This window comes from Zosterops lateralis (genome assembly GCF_965231275.1).
Source record: "Zosterops lateralis genome assembly, chromosome: 4".
Taxonomy (NCBI): Eukaryota; Metazoa; Chordata; class Aves; order Passeriformes; family Zosteropidae; genus Zosterops; species Zosterops lateralis.
In genome coordinates, this window is record NC_139765.1 from 20,224,873 (window position 1) to 20,252,353 (window position 27,481).

Genomic DNA, 27,481 nt, shown 5'->3' on the forward strand with positions numbered 1-27,481 from the left:
ACTCAATAGCTGAGGAAACTGCTTTCTCCTTGGCCCGGGATGTCCCTAGACAGGATGTTGGGATTCAACAAAGAAAGTAGACAGGTTCTCCAACCTCACATCCCACTCCCTTACTGAGTTTGCTGTGCTAAAGATGAACATTGTATTCTTCAGATTCAAACGAATTCATTTCTCTCCCTCCCAATAAAGGAACATCTGACTGCAGTACAAGAAGATAGTTGAACTTACTGTAGTTCTTCAAGTCAGGGCTTACCATACTTCCTCAGCCTGGATAGCAATTTACTGGGAATGTGGCATTAGATAACAATAGAAGGGAAAGACACCTTCTTCTGAGAAAGTGCAGTTTAAAATCAGTCACAGAAACATGCTGGGTCTCTCTATTTGATGTTGTGCTGGAAACACACTTTCAGTAGGGGCATCTGCTTCCCATCTAAGCTGGAAAATATTTTTTTGAAAAAGATTTAAAATACCATCCTCCTATTAAAAAAACCCAACAAACCAAAAACAACGGTATGTTTCATAAAAGTCGTGGAATGATTAGTGGGAATAAATTACTGTGCATACTAAAAGTGGTTTTTGATGTATTATAGATACACAGGAAGTTACAACTATGGTAGCTACAGCAACCAGCATCCCCATCCAATGCAGAGTCAGTATCCATCCTTACCACATGATACTGCTATTTCTGGACCACTTCACTACTCAGCTTACCACAGAAGCTCTTCACAGGTAATCTGCATTTATTACTTGATAATAGTTGTTATAATTTAAAATAACCCAGTTTGTAAATTTATCAGCATATTAGTTGTCTGAATCAATAAGCTGTCTAGATATTGATGGCTCCTATTTTTTTATTATTTTTATTTTCTAATAATATCTAGGTATCTTTTAATTTTAGTGGAGGTCAGCAGTAGCTTTAGATTGTCAGTATAAAGTATTAACTCTAAAATCCAGCGGTCTGGATAGTGGAAAGCATTTCTGTTTTAAAGATTAGCTAAAGCAAAAAAATGAATGTAACTACTTGTATCACTCTTAGGTGTTGGGAGCAGGAAGAGTTCCCTAAGAAGAAATAAAAGTGTTTTCATTTAGCTGAAGATGAAGAGGCCATAGTGAATTTTTGTGGGGTCTCTGCTTTTGAGGATACCCATGTTTAGGAATTTGCCGAAGCAGTGGGCTCTGCATAAAGCTTGAATAACTTCAGAACACCACTGCAGAGGTTGTTTAAGCTGTATCCTATAGTCTCCTACTACAATGCTGAGAAATTATATCAGTAACTCTTCCACCTCACAAAATTGAGCCAGTAGGAGCCAGCACAGATTAGGTGTGAAGATCAGATCTGGCAAGAGTTCCGAAGTAGTGCCACTGTCAGAGGGCTTTAGTGCCTCATGCAGCCCTCAGTATGGGCAGCTGCTCTGTGGGCTCCCTGCTGGAAGCTTAGCAAGGGGCAGATACAGGGAAGAGGTGATGGCGTTGGGGTATTCCACCCATATGGCAACACTTACCCTTTACTGGAAATTTATAGAAGTGTATTGGGAACTGCCATGCTTAACTATCATCACTGGACTGCAACAGTTTCATACCAGATGCAAAGATGTGAATTTGATAGTGCTTTGAAACTGAGCACACAAAAGCTGCATCTCATTCTGGTCTTTGGAGGCAGTCTGCCACATGACCTTAGAGGAGTAATTTCTCCTTTTTATGCTTTATTTTTCCTAGCTATAAGATAAGAATCATGGTATTGATCTGCTTAAAGCTTTTTGAGATCTGTACAAACCCAATATACTCATTTGGAGCAGCTCAGCAATGGCTCCCCGGCTTATGGAAGGGACAAGCTACAACTTCTCACTCATTTGTGTAGCTCTTGATTCATCAGACTACACGAGGTGACTGGCTTTGTCTGAGGGGTTTTGCAGCTGCTCTATCTTCAGCAGGAAAATGAATGAACATTTTAGTACAGTGTGCTGGCACAGGTTTATTTTCCTCGATTTTTCGGTATGGGTCTTACCCTGTTATCTCAAGAAACAAGTAAAGCAAATCAAGATCAATAAATTTATAGTTTACTCGTATCCTGGTTAACATGCTGTATGCAAACAGTAGCAAACATTGAACTCAGGCAAATATCTTTCATACTGTAGTGGACTCTCTCTACAAGTGCAGATGTCAGATCATTTTTCCTCTCTTGCTAGTCTTTGAACTGTCCTGAAAACATATGAAAAACAGCTATGCTTTAATGATCACAATTTAAAGGAAAATTATTTCAATTTCCATGTGGCATGTTCTTTCTCATGCTGCTTATAAACTGATCTGGCATTGGACAGCAGGATACAGCCAACAAAACCCTGTTCCTGTTCTGTATTGAGAACCTTACTTTTGAAAAATTATCTAAAAGTCTTTAACAGTTTGATATAGAATTTGCTGACAGTCTTTTTAAAGCTAAGTTAGCATCTTTAAAATGCCTGCTCTGATAATAAGTTCTTTCTTAGCTGCTTTTAACAATAAAAAGTTTGTAAGATGTCCCTAATAAGATGTTAGGGAACTGTTCTTTCTTTAGTGGTCTTTGTGAGCGGGACATGTTGCAAGGAATTGCAGTAGAACTCATGATGTTGCAAAATAAAAATAAAGGAAGACAAATTTACAATGAATATATCAACAGCTTCCACTATACTGAAACAAAAGGAGCTGCAATGTGCAGAGCTGTGGGAGTATAATCAGCTGGAAAGAGGAGGCACTGACCATAACTTTCAAAAGAACTCTTTGTTATAATCTACATTCTGGCTGAATACAGAACTTTGGCTCAACTTTAGCAACTATTCTACCATGCTCTTTAGGACAGTGTCTAAGGATTAACTCCTATGAAAAAACCCCAAACACCTGTGTGTGTGGTAAATTCTCTACGAATATGGATCCAGGGACAGCCCTTGTCCCAGACAAGGGTCTGAGCTAAAGCAGTTGACATGTAGTTGTGGTAGGGTTTAAGCTGAGCTATTAATAACTATTTTGGCCTTAACAAATATCATATCCAACCTCCTTCTATGGAAGAGAGTGGCACAGTCCAGGTTTTATCAGCTACTTCAGGAGTTTTGATTTTGTCATTGGAATCTTTACAGTGAGGCTGCACTGGGGAAGAAGTCACATGGATGTACATATTTTACTATTTACTACTTCATTATTTACTATTAACCATTACTTTATAGCTCTCAAGAAGTGCAGGGGGGAATCTGGCATTATTGGCTAATTCCCACTGATCTTTTTGATGACAGGAACAGTCTGTTCAAACCTTGGTTTTAATCCAAATTTTTTCTTCCCTCACCATCTGTGAATAATTCTCAGAACAATTCCTTACTTGTTATTCCAGGCCTGATTGCTCATTTCTTGACTTGGCTTACTGGCCAGGAGTCTGGCAGACAAATGAAAAATGATCTACAGATTGATCTGTTCTCACCTAATTCTCTAAGCCATAATGCAGGAATGCATACAATCCTCCAATGCTACTCCACCATCACATAGCAGGGGACTGTTTAGTGTGTGTGTGTACATAAACACATCTATACTGAGACTTTATTTCATCAGTTCTTTATTTCATCTGCTTCTGTAGTTTTAGGTACCAGATGCCAGGGTAGAAAATAGGCAACTACTCTGTCCAAAAGCCTCTGAGAGGTCTCATCAACCTATGTTGAGTTTAACGGAGAGTTACAACACCTTCACAAAGTCACAACTAATCCACCTCCACAGTGGAGGCTTCACTGACCTCTGAGCACAGCTTTTATTTGCAATGTTCACCCTGGCTGGACAAGTGTTAATCCTCTTTCAGGCTATCTGAAGTATTTCAGTTCACATGGTTCTAGCTTTTCCTTAGACACCAAATAATTCATGCTGCAGTATTTTTTCTTTGTAAATTTCAAGGCTAACACTTTTAGTAGGAAGGATAATTAGAGAAATCTGCAGCAGTATACATGTTAACATATCTGGTAGCATATAAAGATGCACCTCTTTAACTGTAAGTACCCTAATGTGTAACTGTAGTAAATCACACTGTAGGTTCATTTATCCAGGTCTTATCTCCAGCAACAACCAAAAACAGATCTGTGGGGGAAAAGTCTTAGAACTAGGGTAAGTAGAAGGTGGTCCTTTCACCAGTGTAGCTATGATGACTTTGGCAAGAGCTAATCTAGGGATATCCTGAGTAGGAAGCAGCAGCTGGAATGATGACTTTTGTTGCAAACCACTCTCCATTACTCTGTCTTTGGGCTTTTTGTACATATAGACTTTGTCAGGGTGTTGTGGTTTGAAAGCAAAACGAATGAGAGGCTCCAAGTCACAGATATAATTTAATAAGAAGAATGGTAAAAAGGTAAAAGTAAAATAAAATAAATGCAATAACACGAAGGATCACTGACAGAGTCAGAATACAACCTGAGCAGGATGGTGGAAGCAGTCCAGGTGAGATGCTCTTCCTGAAGCAGTGATCCTGTGGAAAGGTCTGGTAGCTCTGGTCCTCTGGGAATCCAGTGGGTAAGTGCTGCTTGCACTGTCCCACATACCAGCTTATATCCAGGTGAGAATGTTTGGCTCCTCCCCCTGGGCAGATCATCTCACAACGGGATGAGGAGTTGTGAAGTGGGTCCTTGATGGCCCATTAAACAGAGATAACTCCTGGAGGGAGTTACCTGTGACTCATGGGCCAGGCGTTGATGGGCCATTAGCAGAAGACAAGCCAAAGGCAGGGGCTTGGGAAAACACTAGCCCACCTGGTTTCAACCGTTCATGAAGATGGTGATCGAATAAATACTATGTGTACATCCTATACTGCAACCCAGGACACAGGGGTTGCATGAAACACTCATTCTCTTGTTAATTTTAAGTGTGTTATCTTATAATTGTATTGGGTGCCCTAGGGTTTTTGGGTGATGAAGAATAGTGAATATTCATTCCCTGTTTTTCTACTCTCACCATTCAAGACATTGTAGATCTTCATCATTCATTCCTCACCTCCTCCCTCACCATCTCTCTTGCAGAATTAAGTGTTATTATCTCTTTAGTTTCTGTTGTGACAGGTGCTCTGTGCACAGGAGTTATCCATGGACTGCAGGGCAGGTGTAGTCTGGGGAGGGTGTGAATGTCCTGTTCTCTTAGTTGTGCTGAGCAGGGAACCTGATGGCACTGGAGCTCCCCTCCAGCCTTTCTGTGCAAACCTGATCTCACAGTAGGTAGGAGGGACTCAGTCAAGAAGCTGCCAGATCAGCCACCTAGATCAGAGAATCCCTCCTAGATGCCACACTAAACACAGCCTCATTTTAGGTTTTCTCCTTTGCCACTTCCAAAATGGAACAACTAGCTCCAAACAATCGATCTCAGGTGATAGAGAGCTATCAATGTAGCATAGCAATGTTTCTCCTTTTGTACATGCAAGTCCTACCCTAAAGACAAGAATTTATTTATTTATTTATTTATTTATTTATTTGTTGCTTCCTTCAAGCTGCATTTATGAAGATCATAGTTTACTTCTATGGCCAGGACAGAACAAATCACTCTGGAAAATGCTGCAGCAGTACAGTCTCCTGTTATGCAGTAGATCCGATCTGCATTTCTCAGAGGCCCAGAGCACAGTGTTTGGGCATAGTTAAAGGAAATTTAAGCAGTGTTTGTACTCTGACTCTCCTGAACTGCTCTGGAGAGTGCAGTGGTCTCATATAACTTCCCAGGGTGCAGCATGCAGCACTACTCGGTTTTTCTGTAAAATACTGCATTGCCACAATTCCACTAAACCATGTCTTCCCTTCGTATACCTCTGCAGCAGGATTTGCTAGAAACAGTACTGGAAGACAGTAGTAACTCTTTTTGTGACAGTGGGAGAGCCAAGGAAATCTCTCAGACAGAGCCCATGCTTTAGTGTCCATTTGTGTTGTTTTGGCTCATCTACTTCGGGGGGAAAAAAAAAAAAAAAAAAAAAGATGAGAAAAAATTCTTAATTCTCCAGCACACACACATTATAAACTTATGACTATACCAATGCAGTAAGAATAACACCCTCCCCAATAATCACTCTGTCATCAAACGGCTGGTAATGACAGAAAGACAAAAATACTGCCCAAATCCCACCCATGCAGCAAAACTCATTGTTCGCAACTGTATGGCTTCATAAGGGCCCCGAGACTGTTAGCATGTAATTGAAGTAATTATGCATTGAATGCAACAGGAAACAGATGTCTAAACTTCTTCTGAGATAATTACAAATAGCATTTTCTGAAGGCTCCAAATGCCACTCCCAAAAGTACCGAAATCACTTAGATGGACTTCAAAGTTTCACTCAGCTTAATTAACAGATTCAATAAGGTTCAGTTTGTGGAGAAAAGGGTCATATTAAGGGTTATAAAGATGCAATTAATCAATAGTTTCAATTATGTCATTTTATAAGATTTAAGTATATTTTTATGAAATTAATTTATGGCCAGCTCCCCACAATTCAGTAGTTTTTGGTATGTGTTATTTGCAAATCCTAAATTTGCAAATCCTAATGTTGCTGTCATGCAACATTAATTTATAGCATTCAGCAAAAGTGGGAACTAATACAATATAAAGTCAGAGCCACATTCATAAGGAAAATATTTTGTTGTTTGGACATTGAAACCTTTCACTTCCATGTTTAATTCATTGGTGAGTTGAAAATCAGGATAAAGAGATTATTCTCCATCCTTTCGCTGCAGAAACTCAGCCTTCACTTCATGGAAAGACATATTTAACATTGTATTTTCTAAAATACTAAAAGAAATTGAATTAATTTTACTTTTTTGGGCAAGGCCTTAACAATCATCTGCTCAAAGTCTTACAGGCTTAAAGGACTTCTTGTCTAGGTCTAATGGCAGCAGTATTAACAAGTGTGAGTCAACCCAGAAAATGGTAATTTCCTGTCAAGGGTTCTCCAACAAATGTCGCTTTTATATCTGGCAAAGATCACTAGGCCCCAGTGTTTTGAGTTCAGCTTAAGCACTCTTCATTAAACCGGATGTAGAGTGTGAAAGGTGATTCAGGCAGCATGGGCAGGCATCCTCCCAGATGGCTCTGCTTTGGACACTCCAACAAGGCTGAATAGATGCTTCATTGGGTGAATTAATAGGCAGGGGCCAACGAGTACTTTAAAAATATTGTCTTTCAATAGTCTCTTCACTGTAGGGAAAAAGAAGCCACTGAGTCATTTGCAATTAGCTGACCTACCGTTATAAAACTTTCCATCTTGCATTCAGTCATAACAGAATTTATTGTAAAATACTGGATATTTAGAGTCCATGTTATTTTCAAGCCATTACTCTTTTTACATTCATGACACATTCATAAACACAGCTGCATCGGGTGCACTTGATGAGAAGGAAAAGCAGCACACTGTATCTTATCCCCTCATGCATGGCCATTCCCTGCCTTCTCAGTAAGCCTAAGCATAAGCTTCTGGGCTGCACATTGGAGGAGGAAGATCCTTCTTATCCCAGTGCATCCTGAAGTTCATTCTGGGAGCCAAGATTTCATTCACTCAGTGGCACAAGTTTTGTGTTTCCAAATTACCAAAAAGACAACGTGGCTTCCCCACATACTGCTATGTACAACAAAGAGACCCACCACAATATTCCCAGAGCTCATTCTCTTCTTGATGATAGGTGAATGCTTTCGCAGTCTACAAATTTTCAAATAGCAAATTATCCTGGCTGAAGACAGGGATTTCTCTTGGCATTTGTAAGGGATATGAAAACATGTAATTCCCCTGTTAGAAGTCACAATCTTCGTTTCAAAACCTCAAAGGAAAATTGTACTGAGTCAGGAGGGCAAAGACTTCTGTTATGGTTAACAACAGAATAGATCAATTATCTCACTGGGAAGAAGACAAGAGAGAATCACTGGTGTATTATGGCAGAAGTCTAGGGTAACCCTATTCTAAGTACACTCTTTAGTACAAGAATCTACAGTGATTTCAAGTACACATCAATGGGTAATAAAGGCAAAGACCACCATAACTGGTATCAAATAAAACACACTGAAGACAAAGAAGAAAGTTTTTAGCTTGGGCCACATACTGCTTCAAAGCTTGAGATTCATCATTACTGATCATTGGAAGTTCTCATCTTCAGTGAAAGCTTTTGGAAAGCCACCAAGTCTGAAAACTTGATTTTCCTTTAAAGGAATATAAGGCCTTTTATACTCAGTGTGTAAGCTCTGCTGAACTTTCCTACTTAAGAAAAATTTCTCTGGGGTGAAAATGGAAATTTAGATAATGTTGTATAGACCTGTCAGTGTTGCAAGGACGGCTTTTTCTGGCAGCTGGATTAGCAGAACAGTGTTGAGATGTCAGTGTTCCAGGGTGGGGCTGCAGTTTAACAGCCCATTTCAGCAGATGTGATGGCACAGGTAGATTCAGCCTGTGTGGCGATGGGAAGTAGAGGCTAGGTAACACCTTTGATGTCTTCCCTCTCATCTGCCTACTGGCCTGTCTCCTCAGGACACACAGGGATGTGCTAAATCACTAATTAGAGTGTGTTGGTCAAGAAGTCTTATTTTTCTCCTCTCTACTTAGCAGTGGTCAGTGTGGCTCTGAGCTGCCTGAGGCTTGTGAACTATTCAAATATGTTTGCTAAGGCTGGGCTGCCTTCCTGGCTGTGGTCTGAATGGAGACAGCACAAACTCTTCATGGAGACACTCCTGTAATTGCCTTGGGCTGATTTAACAGTTGCTTATGCAACTGATTAACCCTGGGCCCATCCACAGTGGAGTAATGTAATGAGGCCCCTTGGGAATCTCTGTTACCTCCCTCCTAGGAACACCTACTCCAGCTGTTCTCTTCATAAGCCTCCAAAATATGAGCAAGGGGTTTTGCAGCCATAGAAAACTTTGGCATGCAGCTTGTAAGGTTCATAAGCATCAGAAGTGATAGTCCTACTTTGGTGACAGCTTTCTAGTTAAAGAAATACCACAGTGTCAAACAATCCAAGATATGGAAATTTTAAATGTGACACTTTTGGAGAAAAGGTATAAAGATGTAAAATGTAGAAGCTCTGAAGTGTAAAAAGTGTAACAAGGATGTTACAAGTGTAACAGGGACCCTCACCATCCCTGTGATGCACACGGATAATGGGGACAAGACAGGGAGAGCCGTTCCTCAGACACAGCACACAGATGATCTGCTCCTGCAGGATAGGCAATAAGATAAATACATGCTAAGCAAGGCCTTATAAGCAAAATTTGCTTTCTCTTGCTGGGCAGCCTGTGGCTAGAGATGGCAAAAGCTGTTCTGTTTTCCTTCCTATCTTGTCCTTCCTTAGTGGAAGCCATTTGTCAAACTTCTTTGATTTCTAGTTCCCAACTGTCACTGTGAACAGCTGGGGACTAGAAGGATTCTTCTCCTGCCTGCCTCTTTCCACAAATTCTCCAATTAGCTGCTGCTGTGGGGCCAGACCACACCATTTTCCTGCAGAAACCGTCACAATGTCTTGTGAACACATTAAAGGGAAGGCACCTTCCCAGAAATAAAGATTCTTTTGTTTCCCTTCCTCAAAACTCACTTGAGTGAGGAAGAGTAAGGACATTTTATTTTCTGTTTTTTAGTAAATAGCAAGTTTTTGAGTAAAAGTTGGAGAAAAAAAAATTAATTAATTCAATCTATTTTTCTCCTCCCAGATACACCTAGCGCTTTGATAAATTAATTCAATATTTAAAATCAGTGACTCTTTTGCAGAACTTTCCCTGAAACTGGTTTACAGCAGACACTGGTGATATTTCACCTCCAGTATGATACCTTGTTGCTGGGTAGCTGCTAATTCATATGATTTTGGCTGTTTTAAACACAGAATTGTGACACCAACAGCCCTTATTTTAAAATGAGGTATGTGGCAGATGATTCTTTGATTTTATTTTTTTTTTCCATTGTAGTACCCTTTCAATGGCCCAACATCAAGAATGGAGCCCTGTTTGATGAGCAGTACTCCCAGGCTGCATCCCACACCGGTGACTCCGCGCTGGCCAGAGGTCCCAGCTGCCAACTCCTGCTACACGAGCTCCTCCATGCACTCCACGAGATATGGGAATTCCAGTGACATGTACATGCCCTTGACAACACGTAGGAATTCCGAGTACGAGCACATGCAACACTTTCCTGGCTTTGCCTACATCAATGGGGAAGCCACCACAGGCTGGGCTAAATGAAGATGACTGGTTGCAGCTAAGCCCACACCACTCAGAAGAGTTATAAAAACTTCTTGCCGTGTTGGACTTTTTATGGACGTTCTTCAAGGGAGGTGAAAATGGAAAAGATCCCGGGCAGATAAATGTAATTCCTAAGGTGGGCAGATTGCACACCAGTATGACTGAATGTTCCTGTAGCCGAAAAATACTTTTGTGCTGTTCTAGACCACTTTTTTGGCTGATCTGTGCCTTTTTTAATTCTGGGCCAACCCTGTGTTCTCTCAGTTTGAGTGAGCCATTTTTACCCCCTCTCTTATTGACAAACGTTAATGAGTCTTACAAGAAAAAGTACTGAAACAAGATCTATTTATAATTTTAATTAAAGACAGGAAATTCACCCTCAGCAAAACTCCGTCATCTGTTCTTCTTTTAAGCTCTTAATGCATTTCTTAAAAACCATTCTGCCAAGTCATCACTTACTCATATCAATTCCTCTACCTGGTTTCTTAAAAGGACACATGTTGCTGTAGGTTTCAGTTTACACCTAACTTTGTATATTGATGCACCTTCTATCGATCCAGTAAGTTTGATCTTTACAAAAGAGAAGAAAAGACATGTAGCATTGAATTATACACTGCCTTAAGTTGACTATTGTTCTTATTATATATGTATTCGTGTTGAGTTTGCACAATCTGGAAAAATCTAACTTCTCTGGTCAGTAATGACAAGATAAGAAGGGACTTGGGGACTGGGAAGATTTTGGATTCAGAGCCACATATGTTAAATATGATGATATGAAGCAATTATATAAAGAAAATGAAAATGCAAACATGATTATTTGCTTAATTATCTATTGACAGGTATGAAACTGTTTTCTCAATTCCTTCACGTGGTGATAATTCTCTGTACGTCTACAAAAGCAAAATTCAAAGCTGTGCCTTTGAAGTTATTCTGTACTGTGTATGTGTGGAAAAATGTATTGAATTTTGGGGAGAATTTTTCTTAGACATTTTCCATCAGATTTGTAGCTATTTGTGAGTTTTTCTTAGTTTTTATTAACATAGTTTTTCTTCTGTATTATAAAATGCACCAAGAAATTATGGTGGACCTATTACCCTATGGGTAAGAAATAAATAAATGGAAATATGACAACAGGAATTTTAGTAATTGTTTTGTAAATAAAATCTTTGATAGCAGCCAGTGTGATGATAACCATGTTTATGCCTAAAATGGACATCAGTGTTAATTGTACAGTCGTGCAAGATATATGAGGGATTTTCACACCCAAATAAAAAAAAGTAAAAGTAAATAAATGCCAGTTTAATTTACTTAAATACAAGAACTTCTACAAGCTGCAGACCTGAAAAAAATGTTTAATGACATTGTGTATGTTTTTATCCAAGGAAGGACTCAAGAACAGGTACAATTCATGGCATATAGGTGATGCACCTCCACTTGCCTGATGGACTGGTGATCACGACCTGCCACGGTCCCTCCAAGGACCTTGGTGAGATATCTGTGGATAGAACTGACTACTAAATCAAGGCTGGGTCTTTGGAAGAAGGATCAGGATGGAGGTGAGCCCAAGCACCACTCAAGGGAAGCCAGAAGCACTTCCTCTCTTTTTTACAGTAAATTGTTAAACCAAAAGAAACCTAATCCCCATTGACTGAAAGAGAGGATAAAATGAGACTATTTTAGCACACAAATATTTCATAACCTTCAATACCTTTGGGGACAGCTCCGTTACCCTAATTCCAAGAGCTCAGGCACACTATTCAGGAAGGAGGGGGGGATACTGGACACAGTGTGAGACCCAGAAATAATAAAACCTTTCTGAGTGGAGAACTGCAAAATCCTGGGTGTCCTGGAAGCGGGAATTCTGACTAACAGTGGCATCACAAAGCTGCTCATAAAAAGAGCCAAGAACATCATCAGTCAGACAAGGCTTGGAAAGTCTTTTGCAAAAAAAAGCTTCAGTGTCTTTTTTTCTTCTTTTAAAATTAATTTAGAAACTTGTGTTGATGCCTCAGGAGTGCGAATGTGCACCTTTGAACTGCTTCCTGATGAAGGCTTTGAAATTTAAAGCATACATTAAAGGGGGCAGTATATAGATTGGCCACCACCTGCATGAGAAGAGCTGCGAGGCAAAGCAGGACTCGTCTTGGCCTCTACAGCTCAGACCCTGCCACGTGGCAGCAGAAACCACGGCAGCTTTCAAGGTGTGCACCAGGCCGGGGAATACAGCAGTTCGGGAGAGCACCATAACCTCTGGGTAGAATGTCTGGTGAGGGGCAAGAAGGTCTTAAATCATGCTAGTACAAACTGCCAAACCTCCTGAGTCAGAGCCTGCAGGCTGTTATTTAATCCTTTCCCTTGACCATGGAAATTGAAAGTTGGGGTTTCTTGCCTAGCCATGCATTTATGAGCATAAAAAGTAAGTATATGTGACTATGCAAACATTGCCAAAGAAACTTTTATACCACATTCCAAAATATTCAGTATCAATTGCAGTTTCTCTTCTGTTATTTTTTCCCTATTTTCTTCTTTCTTCTCTTTCCTCTTTTTTTCTATTTTTTCTCTTTTCCTTTTCCCTTTTCCGTTTTTTTAATTTCTTGCTTACATTCTCTTTTTTCCTAACAACAATACACAATTTTATAAAGACGTGATCTTTTTCATGGGGTAAAACATATAACAAATGATAGGCATATAATATATAGTAGAATAGAAACTAATATATTACAGCATAACTGACATAACATGTTTAATATTTTTAAATAGATCTACACAGTCACAAATATGTATGTCTATGTATGCCTCTAAAAATACATTACAATTCTTCAAGATTTTTCTTTACCAGGTAGAAAAAAGACTCAGCAGGGGAAGAGCAGTGAGAACTCCATTCAGTAGCATGCATCCTGTTTTTGTCAGGCTACCTCTTGCTGCTAAGGTCACTACCCTTTGACAAAAATGGCCTCTGACCTCCCCAGCCCCACAATTCTGTTGTGACTGACCCTGAAACCCATTAAATTCAGGGGCAGACATTGCTTTGGAAGGTTCAGATAAAGCTGACTAACATGTGAAGGGCTCATGGTATGCACCCATCTGAAAAGGTCTGGCACTCCTTTGGTAGAGGATGCAATTTATTCTGTCCCTCTCTTTCACTGAAATCCTAATCCTTCATATGCTACATAAAGTGGAAACTAAAACACGCTGATGATGAATAACAATGTGCCTTTAAAGGGCAGTAACAGTTTCCTAATCTTTATTTTTCAGGTTTTGTAAATAAATTAAAAAAAAAAGGCTCTGTGCAAGTAAAATGAGTGTTTTGCTGTTCTGTGAAGTAAATCTAAGCAACCTTATAGAGTTGTAAATCTAATAAGCAAAAGACTCTTTTCACTTCACAAAGCTGCAGTAGTTTACAGATGGATCCGATTGAGAAGAAATGGGTGCACTCTGGATGGCTGGATTTTGTTACTCTTTGCAGTCCAGTGACTGTGCAGTTCTGGATTTATATCTCAGTTCCTGTGGCAAGAAACTCCTAAGGAGGGAATTCAGGGTTTGGGTCTGCATCTTAAACACCGCAGACATGCAGTGGTCACATCTGACCACCTCTGGGCCCTGTCCGTCTGCAGCTGCAACGTCCCTGACGTTTTCCACTATGGAACTGGTCATTTGTGAGATGAGAGGTTTCTCTTTCTCACGGAAAGGTTTCTCATCCTCACGGATTCCTGAATTGAAGGAATAAAGATTTCAAGCAGAGACTGGACACAGCTCCATATGAACATATTTGGTTTGGGGTGTTTTTTTTGTTAACTTCAATATATAATTTTCTGCTATCTGGACAATGAATTTCGATTGTAGGGCACCTTGAGTATGGAAATATTGTGTATCTGCTCGGTGTTGTTTAAACCCCGATCCTGCAAAACCTTTATAGAGACACGGTTCACCTTTGCCCGACTCTGCCGATGCGGCTGCAGCCCACCTTCCCCTCCTCTCCCCTCCTGAACAAAACGGAGAATTTTCGCGTACCACCATTACTCCGGTGAGTTAGACCTGAGAAAGACGATGCTGGTTTTGCTGCCAGACGCCGTGGCGAAGCCCCGCTGCAGGGAACACACGCAAGACTTCGCCCGCGGTGGGAGCCCAATGACCTAAAACTTAAAGAAAAAGCGGCCAGTCCTGGTTGTGGCAGCCCTTCGCCGTATGACAGACATAGTGTGCACAGGACAGGTAGCAGAGAGCACACAACAGGGTAAGCCTAAGGAGGAGGGAGGGACGCGCCGGGCAGTGTTCCGTGCCGCCCAGCGTCTCGAGAGCGCGCTGCCGCCTCTCTTCCCGGCGGAGCTCTCGGCGCTGCGGGCACGGACTGCAGCACCCATCGTGCCCCGTGGCAACAAAGCCATGCTGGGAGATGGAGTCCTCTCTCCGCCCCAGCCGGCCGAAGGGACGGCAGCCAATAGGAGGGCTCAGGGTGTGAGCCGCCGGCCCCTCCAGCCAATGGCGCGCGGACGCTTCCTGCCAGTCCGGGCGGCTTCCGCGGGGAACGTCGGGCGCGTCAGGGGGCGAGGGGCGCGTGGGCGGGGCGCGTGGGCGGGGCGCGGCCGATGCCGGCGGCGCCGGGACGGGACGGCACGGGACGGGACGGGACGGGACGGGACGGGACGGGACGGTCGGGCATGGAGCCGGGCGCGAAGCCGGGCCCGGAGCCAGGCCCGGAGCTGCGCGCGGTGCTGGAGGCCGTGGAAGGGCGCGGCAGCGGCGGCAGCGCTGAGGCGGTGGAGCGCGTCCTGGCGCGGTACAACGAGGAGGTAACGGGTCCCATCACTCTCCCTTCTGCGCCGCCCCGCCGTCGGCAGCGCCGCCAGCATCGTCCTCGTACCCCCCGGGCTGAGCTCTGCAGCGGGTCCCCAGCGCTCGCCGCTTCACCACCGTGGCCCCTGTCCTTCAAAGCCGCTGCCCAGCGCAGCCTCCCGCCCTTCCCGTGCACTCCCCGCCCGCAGGCCGTGCAGGGCACCGCGGCACTGCCGGGGCGGGGAGCCAGGGCGGTGTCTGGCGTCCAAGGGAGCACAAAGCCCATTGCCAGGCTCGGCCCTCGGCACCTTCGGTCTTGCGTTCTACGCGCCCAGTGGGTAGTGTCGGTTATCGGTGATCGGGCTGTAAAAGGAGCTATTTGATAGCGTACATTTGCCTCACAACTCTTTTAACCTACGTAATAGCACTGGGCAGGGGCTGGACGGAAGAACACTGAAGTCTCTTGGTAGCTGCCCACCTGCCTGAGGTGCTGCGCTTTGTGGGCAGCCCTTTGTCACGGGGAATAGAGAGGGCTTTCCATCGTCTGGACAGTGGCCAGGTGCAGGGGCGGGGTGGGGGTGGGGGGGGGACGGTGAAATGGGCTGACAGATCTCGCTTCATTTTTCCGTGTTTCTGGCCAAGCAAAGGGGAAGGGGAAGACAGCTTAGAGAATGTCGAGCTTTTAATGCTGGTGAGTGTGAAAAAGTAATAAGAGTATCAGACTGCTGTTGCAGTGTGATATGGGTATGTTCAGTGAAGAAGTTGAAGGGGTTTCCTGCTGATGTAGGGACTTGAAAATTAGAGTGAAAATAGATGTTGGGTGGATTTTATATATCTCCCCCTTCTGACAGGGGCATTTTGACACTTAGATTGTAGTAGAGCAATACAGTCCATTCTGAAAGATTACGTCTCAACCCATCAGGTATCTGCCCTTTGTATAGGTGCTTGTGTGACTGGTACACAAGTCTCTCAAGCTGGTACCAATTCAGAGTTTGACTTTGGCTGTAATTTAAATGCAGTCGTGTTGAACTAATTATTGACTTTTATTGAAATTTAGGAATCTGTTACAGGAATGACCATTCCAATTTTTAGTTAAAGTTTCATGGTTTTGTGATTAGGGGAAAAGTCAAATGAATGTGGATGTGATGTGGGTATTCTTCAGCCTCCAAGACCTGTCATGACATTTGCTATCTTAAGTACAATATGTTTTATATCTAACAATGGCAGTAACTGATTTCCTCACTCAGACTTGGGCTTGTAGAAGAACCTTGAGTAACAGTTTTGACATTGTTCTTACCTCATGTGGAAGTCAAAGGTAGAGATCGATGCAGCTGCAGAGCACTTTCCCTGAAGGATTGGTAGATCAGGAGTTCAGGAGACACATCTGTTTTAACTTGCTGACCTCTGAGGTACAGAGGAAGGATTCTGATTGAAGGAATCTTCTGTCTCCATCGTTACTCTTCAAAATGATCCTGTGTTAAATGTGTTCTGTCAAAAAGCATGTACAAGCATAATTTCTTTATTTTGCTGTATTGGATTTTATGCCTTCTCAGCAGCTTTCCCAGATGAATTATTTAGGCTTGAGTTGAGTTCTCAAGGACAGAGTGAGAGCTCGTGCAACTTCTATTCTGACATTTCAAGTATTTGCATGAAGTATTGGAGTTAAATGTGTAGCTAAATACTTCTTTTGGAGTGGGATGAGAAACTTTAATGCTGTCCCAGTATCACATTGCTCTTACTGTATTTCTTGTTCAAACTCTTTAATCAGATTTCCTTCATCTCTTTTTTGAACACTTTGTTCCTGACACTTTTTCTATGGGCCAGCAAAGGCTGGGCAGAGTACTCCAGGTTCCAGAGTTTTAGATTTCCTTAGTTTTTTTTCCTAAATAACAAATTAAATATGTTTTAATTGAAAATAAAGGATGAATCAAGTGTAGTTCCAAGGTGCAGGTCCCTATAGAATAGCCATAATGAGACAAAATAATAGGTCTGTTGGTGTTTCTCTGTGCAGTCCCATTTGCAGTGATTATTCCAAATCTCTGTTCCTCTACTGCTTAGGCTTGTTCTCACTACGTTGCTTTTATAAATTTGCAAAAATGTTCATGTGCAAACATGAAGGTTGCATTCTCTTGATTAATTGCTCATCATCTAAAGCTCACCTGCTTTTGATTCACATGTTGCTGAACTCCTGTGATCCAGTTGAGAGCCCTATAAGAGAGAGGAAGGGGATTATGTGCCTACTATTGAGTGAGGAAGGGAATGATTTTCCTACCATCCTCAAGTCTCTAACTGATGTTGGTAACCTTTGGTGATTGGGTAGATGTCCAAGGCCTTTCTGTGTAATTGTGAGTTTGGGTCATGAAAGGTAAGAAGACCTGTGAATGTGCTATGGAAAGTCACTTTTGTTTTCCAGTCACTTGCATTGTCTTAGTTTGAAAAGACAGGAGTCTGTAAAGGAAGGCAAAAGCCTCCTGTGAAGTGGAAAAGGTAAACCCCCTCCCTCCCTCCGAATTACCACAATTCCAAAATAAAAAGAAAAAAAACAGCTCTCAGGCAAAGGTATGGGAATGGGAATAATAGTTATTTACTAGAAAAAGCTAAAATAAAAAAAAAGAACAACAAATGTAATTAGTAGAAACAAAACTACTGATACAGTCAGAAAAACCTGACACCCTGAGGAGTCAGGGTGTTGGTAAAAGTCCAGTTGGATGGTGGCTGTGCCTCCTGCAGTGGCAGATGAAATGCTGCTGAAGCAGAGATCCTGTAGAAGGGTATAGTTCTCTGTGAAGGTCTGGTGATAGAGTAGATGGGCCTGGTCCTCCTCTGGGAATCCAGCAGGGAAGAAGCTGCTTCTCTGGGAATCCAGCGAAGATGGCTGCTCCTCTGGGAATCCAGTGAAGAAAAAACTGGGCCGATGGCTTAGACCAAGCTTATTTTATGCAGGTAGGAATGCTTGGTTCCTCCTTCTGGGTGGAGCATCTCACAATGGGATGATGTACCTTATCAGTCATGCAGTGAGTCACTTAATGGCCCATTAGCAGGAGACATCTCCCCGGAGGGAGACATTGTTCTTGGAAGAGATAAGATAACTGCCCCCCACCTCCAACAGATGGCAAATAGAATACATTCTTATCTCACAAATCCAGGACATGCATGATGTAGCAAGTTGCGTATTAGAAGTAGAAATGGAGGGGTTTTTTTATTTTTTTGGAAGCTGTTCATCATGCTCGATCATTTAGATTGGAAGTTTTAAAATGTTAAGAGAACTGTCTGGTATTGGTGCTGTTTGTTTTGTCTGGCAGAGTAACTTTTGCCATATGAATAATATTTCACTAATAGCATTCTTCAGGGTGCTAACATAGAATTAGACCCAATTGCTATTTGATGCCTAAATGCTATTTGAAGTGCTTAATATAAAATAAGGCCCTGTTGTTAGACCATGTCTATCTTGTGTTTAGCTGTACCAGAGAAACAAATACCTTGGTGAGGTGTTTTGGAAATTACCAGAACACAGAAACTGGTCGTTTTTGTAGCAAGGCTTATTTGATTTGTACCACTTGTTTTCTGGGCAAGGTGATGCTGTGGTGGTTCTGATTTGGAGCAGTCAGAGCCATCAAAAGGTTGTAAGCAAGATCTGCTTGGGGAAGAGTCTGAGTAACGAGGTATGTGTAAAACACAAGGCAGTCTCTCATTTTTCACTCTGTCAAGTGCCATATGTGAGGTGGTTGACATCCCACAGATAAAAGCTTGCTCTGCACCAGTAGTAATTGTGAAACTCTTCATTGGAGTCACTGAAGCTTTTGCTGTTTGGGAGGATGGGAAAAGGATGACATGGTTGTAGCCTCATTATCAGAGGCTCGTTTAACCAGACCCCTGAAATTTTGAAGTTTTGTAGGTATTACATCCTCAGCAGCTGCTGTGCATGTAACAGACACAAACTTTTGTTTTTACTTACAGAATCGGGCCACTTTCAGATTTGACCCTGCAGATGAAGACAAAAGAAAGGTGAGTATAATAGGCTATTGAGCTGCATACCTCAGTGTAGAAGTATAAAAGAGTAAAGGCAGTCTCTTAACTTAGCTGCCATTGTGAAATGGTGCAAGCAAGGAATATAAAGTTATATTTTAATTTTTGCTTCTTCAGTCCAAGAGACATGGCAGCTATACATTCCTTTTTTTTTTTTTTTTTTTCTGAAAGAGAAATTCCCCTAGCAAACCCCCAGTCTTGAATGAAAGTTACAGAAAAACCTATAAATTATATTGTTGGGTATGGATTTGAGATGAAGTGGAGGAATAAGGGTAAAGATACTCTTTTGTATCTTCTGAGGTAAAATTTTGCAATAGATTTTTCAATTTTCTCTCTTCTCAGCAGGTGACAATTTGACAGATGTATTTCTTGACTATGTGAGATGCTTAAAGAACACTAGGGATTAAGATGAAGGGATGAGTACAGAAGAAAGCTGTTAAACTGTAAGGAAGACGGGGTTACAGAGGCCTATCATTCCAAAGATGGCTGGAATCAGTGAGATGTGGTTTGTGCGTGTCAGATGTCAAAGCTGGGAAATGTGACTTGAGCTGTCCAGGTGTGGTAAGACTTAACACATCCCTTCAGATCCATCCACAGCCTTGCATTTAAAGCTTGGACATGGAATTTTTTTTTTCCTATTGTTTTTTTAGGGTGTAATATGTAATAACAAGCCTCTTTCTCTTGTGTAATTAGCTTTGGGGCTGATTTGCATATTTATTAATAAAAAGTTCATTAGTGAATGAGGCTGTATGTTTCTGCTATTTCTGGAATAAACTCAAAGCTTGAAATCAGAATTGCAAGGTTCCTACAAGGATAGTTTGTCTGAAATTGGGCACACATCATTTCATTCTGTGATCTTATGCTAAATCTAAATATTTTAAGGTGTTATTTTTTTTTCTGGTAGAAATGTGTGGGTTGGTAAGTCTGTCAGTCTTCTGCATTCGCAAACCCATCAGTTGTTTGTACAGTGACCTTCAGTTGCAATTCCTTGTTACACAGGGGACTCAGACCTCTTAGCTTTGCTTTATCGCTTTACTCAAAGCTGACACTCAGTGATGTGGTGGTGGACTGTGTGTGTCCTTCCTGATCTGTCGAAGAACTCAGGTGGGATCTGGACTTGGTGTTCGTACCTCTGTTCCCTCACCATCCCTTTTTACATTGCGAGTGAGCAAATGTCTAGTCTGAAAAATTGATTGCCAACTACAGAACACAGGAAAGGAGAAAAGAACAGAAACCAAATTGGCAAAAGCCAAATAAAGACAATGAGTTTGTAGAGTTGAATGTAAATTATGCAGTATAAGAATATTTTTTTTAAGCAACCCATACACTCTAGTAACATGCTGAAAATACAACAGATAGAAAGGCCAAAACTATGGCTTGCCTAGAAGCTGGGTCATTTGGACTGGGTAAACTGTTCTGTAGTGTTGTATGACTACCAAAGCATGATGCTTTTAGACTATAACCTAATTAAATCAGCAGTGAGTTTGTGATACTGAATTCCAGGAGGAGAGTAGGTTGTGTCCTCTAGAAGACAGGAAGAGAGGTAATGCTATCGAGCTTGTCTATCTGGACAAAGCCACAGGGCTGTAAGAAAAAGATTGTAATGTGAGCTGTCCTTTTTTTTGTCCTGGTTGTTTGTTTAATGATCTATGTGTTTGCCTTGTCCTATCTGTGGTGAGTGTTCTGGATATTAATCAGATGACAATCTGTGTTGTACTGTAAGATCCACTCAGATACCAGGCACATCAAGTCAGTCCCAATCCTTCTTGTTATATACTAATAAAAAAATGTGAATTTCTGGAAGCCTGTTTTCAGTTTCTATGTTTAAACAGTATAAAAATTGCCAACTAGAAGTAAATGTGTTCTGGAATAGCAGCTGAAATTAAGACAGTGATGTTGTTTCTGAGGAGCTTAACGAGCTCTTAGAAATCTAAAATATTTGTCTTGAGCAGTCAAAAAGTTCTTGATGGTGTTTTGCAGGGAAAAGATGAGTCTTCAGAACTGCAACACTTCACAGCACCATGGCATGGTTGAGACAACCAGTTGGTTCTTTAGGTCTGTTCTGGAATCCACTCCAGAAAAGTAATATCTATTAACTTGACCACCAGGCAGTCATGTTGGATAGAGTTGGTAGGTGTAGTGTCTCCCCCTTTGTGGCACAGCAGGTGCTTCAGCTCAAGCTCACGTCCTAATACAAAAAGGAAAGGTTTTTTTGGACCACTTGATCCTTATTAAATAGCTTTGCTCTCCATGATTTATATTTTGTCGGGGTCAAATTCTGCTTCTGAAGTAGCAACACATTTGTGCTCTTTACAGACTTCAAATGGTAAGAAAATCACAGTACTGTTTGTGCCCTGGAAATGTCTCTCAGCACTGATTGCCTGGTTGGTCATAGCATTCCACAGCTGGAAGTTGCCACAGCATTATTTGCTGTGATATTACAGATGTAAATCTGTCCAAGATGGCAAGTAAGACTTTTTAATTTGGATGAAGGCACTGAGTTTGCCAGAGAAAGGGAGGAAAAAGGGAAGCAGTAGCCAAATGTAAGAATATTACTTACAAGCCATATTCTTACTTGACATGATTGAACTCTTTCCTCTTCAGCTCCATACCTTTCTGTTTGCTTCATCTTTTGTAGCATTTGCAACATCTGGTTACTGCTGTATTAGGTCCAGCTTACTGTGTTGGGTCTCTTAATAGAAATCTTCAGAATTTGAGACCAGTGTTCTTGAGTTATTGTCCAGGTTCAATTTGAACATGATGGATCTAAAAGTCAGTGGGAAGAAAATTGCCAAAACAGTATTTTCCCCTTGCATCACTGAGTGTTTTTAAGGTGTTGAAATAGCTGGTGGTAAATCATATTGAATGTATTGTGGGGCTTTCTTTACCAGTTAAATTCATGATGTGGGGAGTTTCTCCAAGTCTGTGGACAGTACCATATTTTAACTCTGGAAGGAGTGAAGTGTGTTGATGGAGCAAGATGCTGTCATGCTCTGAATCTTAGAAGAACCTCATTCCTAGTGTCGTTGATGTTGTGATGTTTCGGGGAAGTCTGAAGGTTCCTGCAGCCACCAAGGCACAGATTTTCTCCTCAGTAAACTTGGGGCAAGCTTTTAAAGTCTATTAGTGAGTGTCCTGTAAAAATACTAAGCTCAGGTTCTCCTGTGGGCACACTGTGGGGTATCTTAGTATTAGTTGCTGTTGTTACTGTTCTGACTTCACCAAAACTCCTTAAGGGAGTACCAGTCTGCGAGAGGAAAACAGTACTAAGTATCCTTCATTAATACTGAGCATTTGTTCTAATTCCCTCTGGTCCTGCCCATTCCCATCCAGCATTTTTTAGCTTTTACTGAAACCTCTTGGGGTTCATGAAACCCATCTCTCCTTTTAACATCCTTCTTTCACCATGGGATTCCAGAAGATAAAAGGGTTCTCCCTCTCCCTGTCCAGTAAGGTGAGCAGGGGCTGCTGTGAGTGCAGCTATGCAGGATTTCACCTTTCAGTGACTCTGAAGCAGGTGTTTAATCCACCAGTTCTGATAAGAGAGATTGCTCAGTGTGTTCCTCACCTGCAGAACTGTTGTGCTCTCACGTGTTCAAACCTTCAGCTTGGAGCTGTGCCATGTCAGAGCTGGCAGGCTCCTGCCAAACAGCCAACCTCCTGCTGTCAGTGCTGCAAGTTCAACAATGAAGTGCTCAAAATAAAGCAGGCTGAATCCTCAAGGAGTGCAAGTATACACCTTCCCTCCCCACCTACATCTGTCCACAAAGACTAGGCAAAAAATCTAGCATGGCCTTCTCAGGGGAGCTTATCTATATGTGTTATGTAAATGTTGTGTTGACTTCCAGAGAAATGAAAGTTGCAACTAACATTTCAAATATTCTTGGGCTTACTTTCTCACTGCTATGGATTCTTAGCTCTGAAACCTACTAGACACTTTAACACAAAAACTGAAGAGTTGTGCTCCTCTGTCCTTCCCCTCTCCTCCCCCAGCCTAATCAGCCTGCAGACAAAGATAGTGGAAGAAAATGGAAGAAATTATGTTGGCCCAAAGCCACACAGCAGGTCTGTGGCTGAGCAGGGGAGAAAACATGTCTCCTGTATTTTAGGAAAGGTCTTTCTACTGGGCTGTGTTGTTTCTTATAATCAAGACTTCATGCTGTCATGATAAAGGACCAAAATAGGCTAATAGTTTATTTGTCAAAAGATGGCAAACGGGTTTTTCTGGCCTTCCTGTTTTAACACTACACCACAGACAAAAGGAATGATGTGCATTGTTCAGTGTTAATCTTAGTATTAGCACAAAATCTGAGAAATCTTGAATTTCAGAGAAATGAATGTATTTTTAACAATAAAAAAAAAAAGTTAAAACTAGAAACTGCCATGAGTCTGTGAAAAAGTATACGAAAAACACTTCTTGCTGTAACATGGTTGATGAAAGTCAAAATGTTATTTACATGTTGAAAGGATAGAACACCAAACAAAGAAGTGTTAAAATCTTGCAGTGACCTGAAGGGTGGCAACAAAGCCCCTGAAACTGGAACAATCATCATACCTGTTGTGGAAGGATGAGGTACCTTCCTGTCTGAATTTTCACTTGCTTTCATTTCCAACCACATAAATGAAATCTGTGCCCCTTAGTTTATGCCATGGTAAAATGGCCTACGGGGTGGTAGAAAGAGCATCACCTAAAGAAAATGAAAAGCATGATAATGTTGTTGTAGTCACATCTCTTCCTATTTATCTTCTCTCTGTGCATTATTTCCCTTGTACCATCAAGGCCAAAGCAGAAGATGTGAAAATGTGCAGTATGGCATTTAGTTGTAGTTGTCTCCAAGGCAATTTCCTAATGGGGTGAATCTTTCCGTGGATAGCTCTGAAGTTATAATCAGATACTCTAACTTTTCCTGAGCTGCTGACGGCTCTTGGGATCAGCCAGCTGCAATTCACTGTCACAGATATCCTAACTGATTGCTGATTCCTCTAAAATCACTCTTGATGGCTCCCTGGGTCTTAACTCCAGAGAACTTTGCCAACAGATAAGTTGTAAACAGGTTGCCAAATTAAAAAAAAAAAAAAAGAAAAGAAAAAAAAAGAAAAAAAAGAAAAAAAAAGAAAAAAAAAGTTTTATTTACTATCTATCTTTAGTACAACTATTCAGAGTTAAGACTCTTCTGGTGCTGCGTTTCAATAAGATTTGAACCAAGAAATGATTTTATATTTTTGAACTAAATTGCTGTGTGGAGGGAAGGTTAGACTTCCACCTCTCATAGCGGCAGGAGGTTGGTGCCCTTTGGGATCCCTCCTGTAGTACTTTTGACATTTTGCAGTGACATTTTCATAGCAGCAGGTGGGTAAAACTTATGGGAAAAAAAAATAAGTCAGAATTTGAGCAGCTTGATCTCTGTAATCAAATGAGTGCTCAGAATTTGGATAAATTGTTACAGACCACCTTGTAGCAGCTGTTACCAGCAAGGAAGACAATAACTGCTAAGTCTAGTTGAAAAGCGCTTAAACATAGAATAAACTAGCATTTTTCTGAAGTTCTGTGAACTGACTGTTCAGTTATGTGTTATTCCTCAAAACCAAACTTGGCTTGCAAAGCAGAGTTAATTGTATGGAAAACAGCAATAGAAAGGCTAGAAAGAAGTTGAGCTGTGACTGACTTTGGATCTGGAGTGGTCATTTTTTGTTTTGGGCATTTTTAAAAACACTTCAAAGATGCTACTTTCAGAAACACTTAGTGCAAGTCTAGCATACCGTGCTTAAGTCAGGGAGTTGTGCAGATTTGTGTGTGCAGCATTAGCTTAGTGCTGATGAATTCTGAGAACTCTGTACTTGAGCCTATGTGATAAGAAGTGGGGTTCGTTCCTTATTTCCAAACTCTTAGTGGGTTAGTCTAAGTCAGGGCTGTGGAAATGCAGTCAAGATCTTAGTTGTCTTGGTGGTGCTTTTGGGTAGTCTTAACCCCAGGACAAGCATACTAGAAATCATATTGTGAGTTCCTACTGTTTGACTTTGTTTACAGATTTTCTTTTAACACTGTTGAAGTTAAAAGAAGTTGAAGTCTTCTCTTGTTTTTCTCCGTATTCTTTTGCAGTGTCTGTTCTAGACCGCTTTAGACTTAATGTTTGTTGTTGGTAATTTTTTTTTTATTTTGGCTTTAATTATAAGTCATCGCAGTAATAATATTGGCTTTGATGTCCCAAGTGGAACCTTTGTTTTGAGCTTTGTGTCAGGGTCATGGGCTTCTGTGCTCCTCACCTTTTCATTGTGGTGGTGATGATGAAAAGTGGAATTCCAGAGACCCTTCCCCAGGATTCATTTTATACTTTGCTAGTATTCCTATCCTTTTTGTAATCACTTTCTTGACACAGACTGCCTGAGATCACAGTGTGAATTTTAGGTCCTAAGTAGACTTCTTGCACTCGGGCTTTTCCACTCAGTGACTGCTCTGGCTTCTTTGGTAATTTATTCATGTTGATGGTCAAGACACCAAGCTGGGGAGGAGAGGAGCATGGAGGAACTGTGTCCTAGGAGGTACAGTGCAGTTTCTATTGTATTGGGAACTTCTTTGTGACTATACTTCTGACTCTAGTACTCAGTAGTAGTAGTGTTGTCTTGAGCATAAGGCGTAAAAACCCACTGGAGTCCTCTCACATCAAGCAATCTCTTCTGGCCTCTCTTTTATCACCTTTGATTAATTGAGTGTCCATTTCTGTTTTATAAAAGATAATACATTTGTAATTCATATATTACAGTTCTGACCTGCAGATTATTGGAGTGTTGTATTTTCTCATGCTGCATTTTTGTGATGATTTACCCCTGCAGTCCTGTTGGTATAAGGAACCCGTGAACTGTTTTGACATCAAGCACATCTGTGTTGATAAAGCAGCAGCTTTGCTGTTTTGGTAGAACTGCTACGGTCTGCCTTCAAGTAAAACTGCATTATGTTTCCATGTCAGAGGTGTTATTTCTGAGAGTTGTACTTAAAATGGGAGAAGTCTGTCAATTAGGTTGAAGTGGCCACACAAATTATAGCTGTTACCAAACATGGAGTACTAATCCTTGTATGTTAAGTAGCAATTATTTTGGTTTCTTTTTCTCCCAGCCTCCTGACTGAAACAAACTTAACTTCAAATTCTGCAGGTGCTATAGGTGTGACTGTTGTACTTCGACATATTTTTCAAGGCTTTCACTTGTCTCTACCTTTGCTATTCTTCTGGAGTTTTTTAGTCCTGGTACTGTAACTGTCAGTGGTGGGTAACACCTGCCATTTTGGCTTAATGCTTTTGCAAATGTTGATGTATTTGGATTATGTTCATTAAGAAAGCTGCTTTTGGTGCTCTCTGGAGGGTTTTGGTAACAGTTCATATTTTGAAGCACTGATATGGAATACCTAGATTCTCAAGTCAGATGAAACCTCAAAAGTTATATGGAAGTTTAGCAAAATAGTTTGTTATTGCTGCCAGTATTTTGACACTAAAACTGTTGCCTTTTTCTTTGTTGTGTTTGCCTAGAAACTGTGTGAGGGAATTCTAAACATTCTTGAAAAAGACACAGAAACTTCATGTCAAGTTGCCTGCCTGGAGGCCCTCCGGATTCTCTCCAGGGACAAGAAGATTTTAGTGCCTGTGACCACAAAGAGGAACATGCAGATCCTTATGAAGCTAGCAAAGCTGGACACTGTGGAAGATCCTCTGGAGAGAGTATCTGAATTTCCTGTGGTAGTAGAAGCCTTAAAATGCCTCTGTAACATAATTTTTAATAGTTCAGTTGCACAGAAGCTCAGTTTGGAACTGAATCTTGCAGCGATGCTATGCAGTCTTCTGCAGGAATGTAAGGACCGGCCACTGGTTGATGACATTAAATGCTTTGATTTGCGTCTCCTCTTCCTCCTGTCACTTCTGCACACAGATATTAGAGCACAGTTGCGTCAGGAGCTGCAAGGGGTGCAAGTTTTGACTCAGGCTTTGGAGAGTTCCTTGAGTGTAAGATGGACAGAAGAATATAAAGTAGCAGAAGATCGTAACAGGCTTCCTCTGTCTTTGCAAGAGACAGATTGTGCCATTGAGGCACTAAAGGCTCTATTTAATGTAACACTTGACAGTTGGAATGTCCACAGCAAGGTAAGGCTTAGATGAAGTGTTTTATTTCAATAGATTTTGTTCAGCCTGCAGGAACCAACGGGTGGATACACAGGAGGCAGTTGTTGTTTCTGTTACTACTTGGGCAGAAAATCTTACCCGTACATTTTCTGTTAAAGAGAAGAACAGCTTGGCTTGCTTAATGCAAGTTAAAACTGTATGTTTTAGAATAGAAAAATGCAAAAAACACTATTTCATAGAAGTCCTAGATTTCCAAAAGAAAATAAATGTTGTTCACAAGTAGTTAGCTGGCTAGGAAAAACTTCTTTATCTAGGTGTACCAGATTGCTGCATCTCTGGAGGTTGTGGACTATGTCAATAGAGCAGTAGATTGAGCTGAGAGGACTCCCTAG

The 27,481-nt window shown here is 41.3% G+C and overlaps 2 protein-coding genes and 1 long non-coding RNA gene across 4 annotated transcripts in view; 2 read left to right on the plus strand and 1 right to left on the minus strand.

Moving 5' to 3' along the window:
* The window catches only part of RFX4 (regulatory factor X4), a gene marked incomplete at both ends in the record, with an annotated part of 91,590 nt that extends 81,408 nt beyond the window's left edge, over positions 1–10,182 (plus strand). For both annotated transcript variants that reach the window (XM_083859101.1, XM_083859100.1), the window contains 2 exons: positions 591–729; positions 9,910–10,182. In XM_083859101.1, the coding sequence (XP_083715227.1) occupies positions 591–729; positions 9,910–10,182 (412 nt within the window). The remainder of the gene's footprint in view (positions 1–590; positions 730–9,909) is intronic.
* LOC310908484 overlaps positions 1–27,481 on the minus strand; it is a 311,975-nt gene that overhangs the window by 144,373 nt on the left and 140,121 nt on the right. The window lies entirely within an intron of this gene.
* The window catches only part of RIC8B (RIC8 guanine nucleotide exchange factor B), a 33,852-nt gene continuing 21,261 nt past the window's right edge, over positions 14,891–27,481 (plus strand). The window contains exons 1-3 of the mRNA XM_083858978.1: positions 14,891–14,972; positions 18,913–18,960; positions 26,502–27,110. Coding sequence (XP_083715104.1) covers positions 26,634–27,110 — 477 coding nt within the window. The 5' untranslated portion in view covers positions 14,891–14,972; positions 18,913–18,960; positions 26,502–26,633. The remainder of the gene's footprint in view (positions 14,973–18,912; positions 18,961–26,501; positions 27,111–27,481) is intronic.